The sequence below is a fragment of the Capra hircus genome, chromosome 2 (assembly GCF_001704415.2).
Source record: "Capra hircus breed San Clemente chromosome 2, ASM170441v1, whole genome shotgun sequence".
Taxonomy (NCBI): Eukaryota; Metazoa; Chordata; class Mammalia; order Artiodactyla; family Bovidae; genus Capra; species Capra hircus.
Genome location: NC_030809.1, coordinates 106,193,813 through 106,206,314, shown reverse-complemented (window position 1 = coordinate 106,206,314; position 12,502 = coordinate 106,193,813). Strand labels below are relative to the sequence as shown.

General features: G+C 33.3%; 1 protein-coding gene across 1 annotated transcript in view; it reads left to right on the top strand.

Annotated features, from left to right (window-relative positions):
* Nucleotides 1-9,743, top strand: part of SCN9A (sodium voltage-gated channel alpha subunit 9) — a 161,426-nt gene extending 151,683 nt beyond the window's left edge. Inside the window, exons 25-27 of the mRNA XM_018064047.1 lie at nucleotides 2,245-2,349; nucleotides 3,764-4,034; nucleotides 6,795-9,743. Coding sequence (XP_017919536.1) covers nucleotides 2,245-2,349; nucleotides 3,764-4,034; nucleotides 6,795-7,987 — 1,569 coding nt within the window. The 3' untranslated portion in view covers nucleotides 7,988-9,743. The remainder of the gene's footprint in view (nucleotides 1-2,244; nucleotides 2,350-3,763; nucleotides 4,035-6,794) is intronic.

Below are 12,502 nucleotides of genomic sequence, written 5' to 3'. Positions count from 1 at the left end.
GATGGTCTTGATCCCTGTCTCCTATACAGTGTCACAAACCTCTGTCCATAGTTCATCAGGCACTCCATCAGATCTAGTCCCTTAAGTCTATTTGTCACCTCCACTGTATAATCATAAGGGGTTTGATTTTAACTGCTATGTAATACATCTTTGACATAACATGTGAAGACCAGCCTGACTTACAGAATGTCTGCCAAATAGGTTTTAAAGGGATGTGTTTCACAAAGTGTTTATAAGCTATGGTTAATTAAAATGACAACATAAGTTTCTCTACTGGAGTGTTTTGTAATCTCCTCTTAGCTTCATCCCACTCTTCATTATACTGACGACCAGGGTATCATCAACAGAAGACAAGACATGTAATTATAAGTTATTAATAGGCTGTGATATTCAACCCTCGGGCTTCCCAGGTGGCGCTAGAGGTAAAGAGCTCGCCTGCCAGTGTAGGAGACATAAGATACACGGGTTCGATCCCGTGGTCGGGAAGATCCCCTGGAAGAGGGCATGGCAGTCCACTCCAATGTTCTTGCCTGGAGAATCCCATAAAGAGAGGAGCCTGGCAAGCTACAGTACACGGGGTCACAAAGAGCTGGATATGACTGAAGCAACTTAGCATGTAATCACTTTCAACCCTCATCACTAGACGGTGAAGGGTTTAGGTTTCTCTTGACATTATCATGAAAATTCTCTCTTGTACATCAGTAGATCAGATGAATACCAAAGTTACACAAAGACTGCATATCAATTAGAGGAGACGTAAATTAAAACACATAAGACAGAAAGGGAAGACTGGTTTTCATTAGGTATTTGATAGGTAAGAAAATGCAGTCCAGGAAAACCAAAGGGAAACCATATCCAGATCACCTTTAACTCCAGGACCCTACAAGTAAAGATTTCAGAACTATAAATTTCCCCCCAAATTCCTAATTACATGGATTGTGCTAATTTATGCCAGAACTAAAAGTTTATATTTCAGGTCAATAAGGAATGTGCGTGAATCTGTATAAATTGTAGATAATTTTAAGAAATCAACAGAGTTTAAAAGAATAGGCAAAGCTTCTAGGTCTCCTGTGTGAGATTTAGACTTCTACAGTGAAGAAAGGGTCAAAAACTTTATTTATATGTTAGTTTATTTACTGTTGAATCTTAAATGTTGTATATTCAATTAGAAAGTCCTTCAAGTCAGAAACCCTAGAGTATTGATAATTTCCTCAACATCTAAAACTCTATTATGTATATTGTTTATACCCAATAAAGTATTTATGTTGAAATTCCTTTCTTTGGAATTAAAGAGGTAATGAAAGTTTTTTTAGTAAATAAGTAAATAAATGTATTATGTGTATACCAAATATATTTGTCTGTGTACACTATCAATGTGTTATAATAACATATATAGTATATTCATTTTTCTGCTAAAGGAATATGGTATAATAAAATGAATACAAGTGAATACAAAAATATTACTTTTTGCCCCTACTATTTATGAGCCAGTATGGCTAATACATAAACATTAGCCAACTTATTATTCACTACTTTTGTTTCTTATCACTCTTCCTGATATATTTGTTATTTAGCAATGAAATGCCTGATGAGACAAGTAGCAGATAAAATGAGATACCAGCATATCATTTAAAACAAAACAAGTTAGGCTACTAAAAAATAAGCGAGCCAATTATTATTTCATGTAATCCATATATTTTATATATTATGCATATTACATTACATACACATAGAAATGTCCCTATGTGTAGGTAATCCTTTAAGATAGATTTGATTTATTGCTACGTTGCACATAATAAGATACATTTCATTTTATTAAATTGAAGTATAATTAACATATAACAGTATATTAGCTTCCCAGGTGGTACTAGTGGTAAAGGACCTGCCTGTTATGCAGGAGACATAACAGATGCTGGTTAGATCCTGGGTTGGGAAGATTCCCTGAAAGAGGAAATGGCAACCCACTCCAGTTTTCTTGCATGGAAAATCCCATAGACAGAGAAGCCTGGCAGGCTGCAGTCCATAGGGTCGCACAGAGTCAGACACAACTAAAGTGACTTGGCATACAGAAATACTTTTCAAGAGCCATACGAATCTCTATATGGTTCCAATTTTAATATATGTGCTACTGAAGTGAAAACACATTTCATTTCTGTATGAATACATTTTTAACCTGAATAATCACCTGAAGGAATATCTGGAAAATGATTCTGGTTTTAACTAGATTTATTTTTATTTCTTTACCTTGGAGGTCAAGATATCTTTATGACAGAAGAACAGAAGAAATATTATAATGCGATGAAAAAGCTGGGATCCAAGAAACCACAAAAGCCAATACCTCGGCCAGGGGTAAAAAAATATTATATTTAGCATGTAAATTTTAAACTTATTTTAATTAATCTTTAATATATAATTATTTCTTAAACATGAATGTATAATTTTAACATTTTAAAGAAAAGTCCTTATAAAACTGTATATATGTATTTTGAACACTATCACAGCTCTTAATATTCTTTCAAATATTTTCCTTTTCTATAAAAATGAAAAAATAGTTATATATGCTTTTACCTCTACATTAGCTATACATCTTACTGTTAGTACAAATGGTCTATAGACAATCAAAATAAAATGTACTTTTAACTGAAATTTGATTATCTTGATGACTTTATGATGTAGTCATAGCACGTAGTGATAGCTGTCTTCAGTCAGGTGAAACCAACCTTGTAGACTTTGATATTACTACAGATAGAACACCAGGGGAGCAGTTAGACTGGTCATGAATCTGAACTTTATCCTGCCATAAGATCAAAGAGCAGAATAGGCTCAGATATAAATAGTGAGTCTTAGCAGTTAGTTTATATTCCTCTAACAGTTGAAATAAATTTAAATGCATTATAATGTATCTCAATTTCTGTTTTGTATAACACTGTATACCAAAGTTGTGGATGAAGACAGAGCATCCTAAAAATGGGAATATGTTTAGTACCAGCTGCCTACATGAGGATTATCCAGCACTTTTTAAATGGACACATGGCCAGGTTTCACCCAGACCTGCAGAACCATAATCTATGAATTCAAAGCTCTAGTATTTAATTTTCTCAGTACCCTACTTGATCTTGATTAAGTGTCTTAAAACTTCCCTATGCAACCAATAAAGTGATTTTGAAATAGAGTTTCATGAAAAGCACAGTACTGTTCAGTGAGATTGGTAAGAAAAGTGGTATGTTGAATATGGATATGTTTGGAAGTATATATTCTATACATGGAAGAAACAGGAAAGTATAGATCTCTGATATTATAGCAGTAATACCAGTGTAAGACAATGCCAACACATTACTCAAAATAATGTGACAAAGTAGAAATTTAGAGATATCATTTTATTACCTTGAAACACTCTAGGTAATGGAACTGAGATTTTCTTTTTTTTTTTCCTCTGAGAGTTTCTTAGTAAAAAATTTACCTTGTAATCCTGGCAATTCCTATATGACATACTAGGGTGGATATGCTTAAAAGCAAATGTTAGTTTACAAGCTTAATTGAAGAATTGGTACACTGAAAGTCAACAACAAGTTGTCATGTACTCTGACTTAGATTTAGCCTATTAATAATATTCCTTAAACAAAGCAAGAACTTATAACCAAGGATAATTTATGCAAGTTTTAAAGACAGATACCTTTAAAATTTGTTTTGTTAATGTAATCATTTATGGATACTACTTGGAAAATTTACTGTACAATTTCCTATCATTTTTGTTTCTTTGCAGAACAAATTCCAAGGATGTATCTTTGACCTAGTAACAAACCAAGCTTTTGATATAGCCATCATGGTTCTGATCTGCCTCAACATGGTAACCATGATGGTAGAAAAAGAGGGACAAAGTGAATACATGACTGAAGTTTTATATTGGATCAATGTGGTTTTTATTATCCTGTTCTCTGGAGAATGTGTGCTGAAACTGATCTCTCTCAGATGCTACTACTTCACTATAGGCTGGAACATCTTCGATTTTGTGGTTGTAATTCTCTCCATTGTAGGTAAGACCATTTATTAATCAGATTTTAATTTTGAATCAAACTAAACATCACATATATTCAGAGAAGTTTCTGAATTCATGAACATAAACCTACTTTTGAGTAACACTGGAAAAAAATGAAGTAACTTTTAAAGCAAAACTAAACAAAATAAAAACATCTGTGTCAGAATTCCTAGGTTCAAGTTATGAGCCTAAAGGATACATTTTCTATTTGTTGGAAGCACATAATACCCCTTGATGTTTGACTTCCAGGATACCTTTCACAAATGTAGCAAGTGTGTAGGTAGATAGGTATGTTTTAGACCAATGTAAACTGGCAATATAAATCTAAATGTAGAATCTGAAATCATTTCTAGTTTTTGCATATATGAGAACTATCCCTTGACTAATGATAATATAACTAGCCAGAATATTGGAGATTGAAAATTCTCCCTGAAATCAAAGTGAAGTTAAAGTATGAAGAAATGCCAGCTTCATTTCTTACAGCTTCATACTCGTCAAGTCTGTAATCATTTTCAACCAACCGCAATCACGTCTGTGAATCACAATATTTGATTTTATACTTCCTCTTGTTTCATTACCATAGCTGTTTTCCTGTCATCTTCTTTTTCATTATTTGTACATGCCTTTCCCAGTAGTTTAGGTGTGCATTCGTTTTTATAATTATAAATTTTAGACAGGAAGAGATTGTGGAGATTATTTAATACAAACTCACCTAGAGATGCTGAAACAAGGAGACTCAGAAAGGTTGAAAGTACTATCACCTAAAACTGCCATATTGAGTACTGCAACTTAGAATAAGCATTCATAATCAATTTTTGAAAAAAATAAAAGAAAAATTAAAATTTAGGTAGGAATCACACATTAACAACAAGCAGAAGAGAGGAAGAAGAGAGGAATATCCCTCTATCACTTCTCTTTGGAACAGTGTTGGCTGATCCAGTTAGATCAGAAAACAGAGAGGTACATATCTTTAAACAATGGACCAAATGATCAGTTTCACATCTTACTGTGGTACTCTAAAAATGCAAGAAAATCAACCAATAAGATGGATTCAATTAGAGTTCAGAAGGTGCAGATTTTAAATTGCATGAACCATGAACCAATGTTAATAATTGTTTATGTGGACCAAAAGATTAGAAAATATATCTAAGTAAATCTGATTCATGATTCCAATAAAAATAAAGAAAAATACCTAGAAATAACTGTAATAAGCAATGTATAAGACTTCTATGAGGAAAACTAACAGAAACAAAAGAAAGTTTAAATAATAAATCGAGTGTTATCCCAATGAGAGTATGAGTGGGATAATAAATTGGCAACATAAATCAAAATGATTCTAAAATTCATCTGGAAGAAAAATTAGAGTAATGAGGGGTGACTTACATTGCCAGATATTAAAGATTGTTATTACATTGATGAAGTAATAGATTCAAATAAATAATTCTAATTTAAGCTTCAATATATAGAGAATTACTAAGTTACTCAGTTAAAAGATCTCGTGGATCAAGATTAATTGATGTGTAAAAATGTATTTTAGTAGAAGTAGATTTATAACCATGAGCTTGAATAGTCCTTTCTCTTCATGACAAACAACTCCCTTGAGACAAAATAATAGATATGACCACATAAAAATCAAAATATTTATTCTATGGAGGAAAAAATCACTACCGCCACCAAATTAAAAGAAACAAAAGTTGAAAAACATGTTAAAAACAAGGAAATTGTTAATGTAACATTTATGGCTAACAAAGGATTAGTACTTATAATAAAAAAAATATTCCTCATAAATCAATAAGAAGTAAATCTCCCAACAGAAAAATATTCAAAGAACTAGACCAGGCCAAAAGGAGAAAGCTGAAAATAGTCAACAAGCATACAAAATGTCCAATAAATTAAGAAAATGTGGATTATTTTTCCCAAAAAAAATGCCACAATACTGAGATGTTTCAAACATCACAGAGATATTTTTGGTAAAATTATGAAGACGAAAACAGCACTGGTGAGCATGTGAACTGGGAGCACTGTCATAGACTGTCATTAGGAAAGTTAGTTTCTATGAACTTTTTGGAGGCAGATTTGCAATATATATAACAAAAATTTAAATATACTGTTTCACCTATCTTCTGTTATTATCAAAAAATGCTCATGCAACTAGAAAAAAATACACCTGCTTAGATATTCATTTCAGTCAAAACAATTGGAAACAGCATAAAGTTTTTCAATATATGGTGACTTTGACAGAACATTATACAACTATAGGGAATTGTCCTGTTGTCATTTATATGGAAATACCTCCATAACATATGACGAAATAACTAACACAGATGACAAAAAAAAACCCTTCTATTATCATGCTTACATTTGTGTATGTTTGTGTGCTTGCATAGAAAAATGGAGTGATCCTAAACAAAATACTAACAGCAGTTAATGGTTGGTTGATATTTCAGGTGATTTATATTTTCTTTTTAGCATTTTACTATGTGACTTTAATTTTTCTACCCTTACAAATTAAAAAACTGTGCATGAAAAAAAAAATAAGGTTCACAAACCTACTAAAGGAGAAAAAATGTCACAATGGTTAAGTCTAGTCATTTTACTGTGGGATTCCTCAATCCTTGGATTGTTATATTGTCTTCAATACAAAATGAAAATCCTGAAATCACAAGAGATAAAATGGCACATAAAACTATTTAGAGTCATGATTTTCTGTAGCATAGATATTTAAATATTTACCATTTACTCCTTCACTCTTCACCAGGTATGTTTCTGGCAGATTTGATAGAAAGGTATTTTGTGTCCCCTACCCTATTCCGAGTGATCCGTCTTGCCAGGATTGGCCGAATCCTGCGTCTGATCAAAGGGGCCAAGGGGATCCGCACGCTGCTCTTTGCTTTGATGATGTCCCTTCCTGCGCTGTTTAACATCGGCCTCCTGCTCTTCCTGGTCATGTTCATCTATGCTATCTTTGGAATGTCCAACTTTGCCTATGTTAAAAAGGAAGCTGGAATTAATGACATGTTCAACTTTGAGACCTTTGGCAACAGCATGATCTGCCTGTTCCAGATTACCACCTCTGCTGGCTGGGATGGATTGCTAGCGCCTATCCTCAACAGTGCACCGCCGGACTGTGACCCCAAAAAAGTTCACCCTGGAAGCTCAGTTGAAGGAGACTGTGGGAACCCATCTGTCGGGATATTCTATTTTGTCAGTTACATCATCATATCATTTCTGGTCGTGGTGAATATGTACATCGCTGTCATCCTGGAGAACTTCAGTGTTGCTACTGAAGAAAGTACTGAGCCCCTGAGTGAGGACGATTTTGAGATGTTCTATGAGGTTTGGGAGAAGTTTGATCCAGATGCGACCCAATTTATAGAATATAGCAAACTCTCTGACTTTGCAGCTGCACTGGATCCTCCTCTTCTCATAGCAAAACCGAACAAAGTCCAGCTCATTGCCATGGACCTGCCCATGGTCAGTGGGGACAGGATCCACTGCCTTGACATCTTATTTGCTTTTACAAAGCGTGTTTTGGGGGAAGGTGGAGAGATGGACTCTCTTCGTTCACAGATGGAAGAAAGGTTCATGTCTGCAAATCCTTCTAAAGTGTCTTATGAGCCCATCACAACTACACTAAAAAGAAAGCAAGAGGATGTGTCTGCTACAGTTATTCAGCGTGCTTACAGACGTTACCGCTTACGGCAACATGTCAAAAATATATCAAGTATATACATCAAAGATGGTGACAGAGATGATGATTTGTCCAATAAAGAACATATGGTTTTTGATAATGTTAATGAGAACTCAAGTCCAGAAAAAACAGATGCAACTCCATCCACTGTCTCTCCACCTTCATATGATAGTGTAACAAAACCAGACAGAGAGAAATATGAAAAAGACAAAACAGAAAAGGAAGACAAAGGGAAAGATGGCAAGGAAGGCAAAAAATAGAGCTCCATTTTTTATATATTGTTTACAGCCTGTGAAGGTGATATATTTGTGTTAATAAGACTCTTGAGGAGGTCTATGCCAAATCTCTTTTTATCAATTTATTCTCAAAGTCAGTGCATTTGCTAGCTCTGATTCTCTGACATAGGTGGGCAGCATTAGCAGATGGCTATTTTTGCATTGGTAAATATATCTCTAAGAATTGTTAAGAGAAAGTGTACAGGGATTATTGATTACAGCAAACAAAGGTGATTTAATTTTATTTACTTTTAATTAATCAGAAAGCCATGTAGAAAATATTCACATCTGCCTTGTCATCTTTTCACAGGATTGTAAACATTCATGTTTCCCATGCATGCAGGCATGCGTGCGCATGCACACACACCAATACCTAACATTTGGATATCTACAAAAGTATTTGCCTTGACTTTTCAATGACGTGCTCTGATAGAAGGCACCAGTAATGAATGTTCAGTTAAAACACCTTGTTATCTTGTTATTAGGGGGCAAGACTCTTTAATCATGTACAGAGGTCATTCTATATTTTGAGGTGCTTAAATTTATCCATGTTACATGAAAACCAAGTTATATGTGCCCACTAAATGCCATGGGATGTGTAGGCTGGTCAGTTCTACCAATGCTTTTTGTTTATCGTGATGCATATACCAATTAGGATAAGAGTTACCTTTAGAATATTGTGCTTCATGGACTGCCTTTTTCTATATCTTTGTTTGTTCATTCGGTAATCATGAAACATGAAAAATTATTTTAAGTACATATCACATTCCTTGAAAGAAACAAATGAAGATAATTGAGAAAAGAAGCAACTAAAGAAAGCTTTATCCATTTTTATTTATATACCGTAATGCCAGACTGTGCTGCTCCAAAAATACCAACAATGACCCAACTCTTATCATTTTTACCACAGTTTTCTGCTTTCTCATGCAGTATTGTTGAATCATTCTTCAGCACTGAGCAAAGCTGATACTGTCTTCAGTGGAGTGCTTCCAGATATGCAGAAAGATATTTGATATCATGGTACATGTTTGAGCAGATAATGACTTGGGCACAGTATTTAGTATATCACCTGCATAATATCCTGAATGTGTATGGCAAGCTTTCAAGTCGTACTACATGGCAGACTTTCAACACAAACTTGTGTGTAGTAAGAATGAAATAGCATTCAACCAAGATTCTTGCCAAGTTGCTTGCCTAATTGGTTCTAGTAATCCACTTGAACCTTTGTTCTTTCATCTACAAAATGAGGAGGATGTCACTTTCTCCTTAAAATTCTATGACTATGAGATATATTATGTATCCATCAATAATGTACCCTGAGCTTAAAGTTTACCAAGCACACATTCATTTTGCTTTAGCTGTTGTTCTTCTATCAAGGATTATATATCTAGTTTAGAAAAAAAAAACACTTGTTAATACTGGCTTGAGAAGGAATAGCCATAATGCATTTTTTATGAGCTTATTCCAGGAACATGAGATCATTCTTCTATCGAGTTATTCATGCACAAGCAAAAACTGAGTTACAAAAGTGGAAAGTAATTTTATTTAGAAGATTTTGTGGGAGGTTTCAAAACAAATATATATAACAATATTTCATTCATTTGCTTTCCTCAATGAAAAAAGAACATAAACTGTATTTCTATATTAAGTGTTTGTTGTTCTTTTGGCTAGTTAAAAATAAAGGATATTTAAGCATACCCATAGAGATGAAGAAATATGGATAGAGGATGAAAGGCAAAGGGCAAAAAAAAAAAAAACCAAAACACAGAAATGAGAAAGACAAAGTAAGCGACATTTCCACAGAACTTCCTGCCTAGAGTGTTTCTAAATTATGATGTGTTTTACAGCATTTGTGAAGGAGATCTTCACATCTAGACATTTATCCTAAAGCATGAATGAAATTAAACCTAGGGCCAAAGATTCTTTACACCTAAGTCCAGTCATTCATCTTACAATATTTGGGCCTCTTTTTATTTACAATATAAGATACCATGCAGTGTTTTCCTAGACCATATAGAGCATTGTATCACCTCCCTGCTAAGTCTGTTGAAAATAGGTTTTGACCAATTTAGAGAACCATGCAACATATATTACCTTTGTAAGATTTTTTAATACAAAAAATTAAGAAATTAATATTACCTTAAATGTGAATGCAGTTTATCCTCATCATTTTAAATCCATATAACTGTACTTTGCATATTTATAAAATATAGTGGGAAAAGATGTGGGAAGGTTTATGTGTGATTTACTATTCATGTTTTTACATTGCCTGATTTTTATGTAAAAAAAATATTAGCAACTTGTTCCTCAACATAATTTATTCTAAGCATTTCAGAAAAAGAATTACAAAGTTGCACTTCCATTTCATGCTGAACTATAATTTTTTAATGTAACATGGTTAAGTTTTTATATATATATGTTTTCCCAAGAATGTCTAATTGTAACTTTTTATCAATTAATAACAATATTTTGGAACCAAGTGCTCATTTAATATATTACAAGCTTGAAGGGAAATTAGACTTCTCTTTTCATACAGATTACTGTTTCGTACTAATAATAAGACACCATTCTCAGCACTGTCATGCTAATATTTAAGTCACAGTATCATTGAACACATGTAATCTACTGATATAAAATGACAGTTACACTGTACAGTTTAAATTGGAGTAAAGTAGCAGGGAACAGATTTGAACACAAATCCATTCATCCAATGGAGATAAACATGGGAGAATCTCATTTTACCTTTTTGACTGTTACGTAGTTTGCAAAAGATGTAAGTAACTTGTTGGCTGTTTCTAAATGCTAACTGATGAAAACTTCAGCCCTAAATGTTCAGCATGATTTTATAGAATTTTGATAGCTTTATTCAAAAGTTAAGAGGAAATGTATATGTAAATAAAGCAGTTCTAAATAGCATTTTCAGAGGAATGTAAATGGGAGTGATGAGAGTGGGCCAGCTAAATTAGAATGGCCAAGTAACTGGCTTGGATTTAGAACCTATGTTTAGAGGCCACCAATTTCTTTTAATAATTGTGGTTTGTTATGTTATGTTCTTGAGGAAAATAATTGAGTTGCTTTGTAAAGATAAATGAATAGCCATGAATATAATAATGCTGTTTACATAGAACTCTTTATAAATTTCATACATATATGAATGCTCAAAATGTTTGAGTTTGTCATAAATTATATTGTAGTTATACTTGAGACCTGCACATTGTAATAGAATCTAAAAATAAAAGTCATCAAAAAATAAAATCATGTTTGCATGTATTTTCTGTTTTTGTGAGAATAACCTCTAACATTATACCATAATCCTGGCAAAAGGAGCTGCAGAGTAAATGGTTAAAATCTCTTTCAAGGGAGGGAAAGGTTGCATATTCATTAGAGTGGAGGGGACCTTTGCTGCAACAGGATTTGATGCACATGGGATGAAAAACATGAATAATTAAGAGCTGTAAACAAGCAATAGGGGAAACATGCTATACTTGATTCTCTATTATTCTGAAAGTTGTGTAATTGGATACCCATATTGACAATCTGTCCCAGAAGAAAAAGCCAATTTTAAGAGATTTAGGAAGCTTATATCACGTGCTTTAGCTTGACCCTCAAATTTATTTTTCTTAAGCAATTGAAATGCAAAAAGCCATGGATGAAACTAGAGTTAGTAAGTATATAGAAAAGATTCAGAGCTTATTAACAATTTTGTAAACCTAGTAGCATTGAGGAAAAATTATTCCTCTTCCAGATGTAATATTTGCTAGCATGTGCTAGTTTTGATTGTATTTTGTGCAAGACAATATGACTTCTATTTCATTAATTTCCACTCAGTGACTAGCAACACCTTGGTATATCTCTATGGGCCTATAAGAATAAGAAAAGCAAAAACAAACCATATTGCTAAGTGAAAGAAACCACTCTGAAAAAGCTATGTATTGTACAAACTAGCAGGTGGCACCAATGGGAATATTTCAACCTAGGCAGAACATACTGAGATTTCATAACCTTAGAGAAATTTAAATAGAATTGATTTTAACTGCATAAACCCCAGGGAAAATTCAAAAGAGAACTACTGAAGAAAATTGCTATAATTTATTGAAGGGAAAGAATGCAACTCAAAGTCTGAGAAAGACTGTTAATAAATTGAGACTACAGAAAAGTGACATTTTCCAACCTTCTGGAAAAGCCACCCAAACCCCACCTACTTTTGGTCTTTCTGCAGAGCTTTAGAACTGCCAACACCTCACTTTCGTGAAAGACAAACATGATGATGACATCTGAATGACTAAATATCAGAGTGTAATATTATATTGATTTATCATTCATTATAAATCATGTATCTATTTGTTAAATTATATTTTACTGTTTCTTCTATAACCTATGTTATAGACTATTTTCTTTCATGATACTTGAAAGACAGTATCTGGATGCTCCACTCAAAAGCTTCATAATTCTGGGTCATAACTTAAAAAGAGTGACTTGAGGTTGTGCAGATTCTTTCAC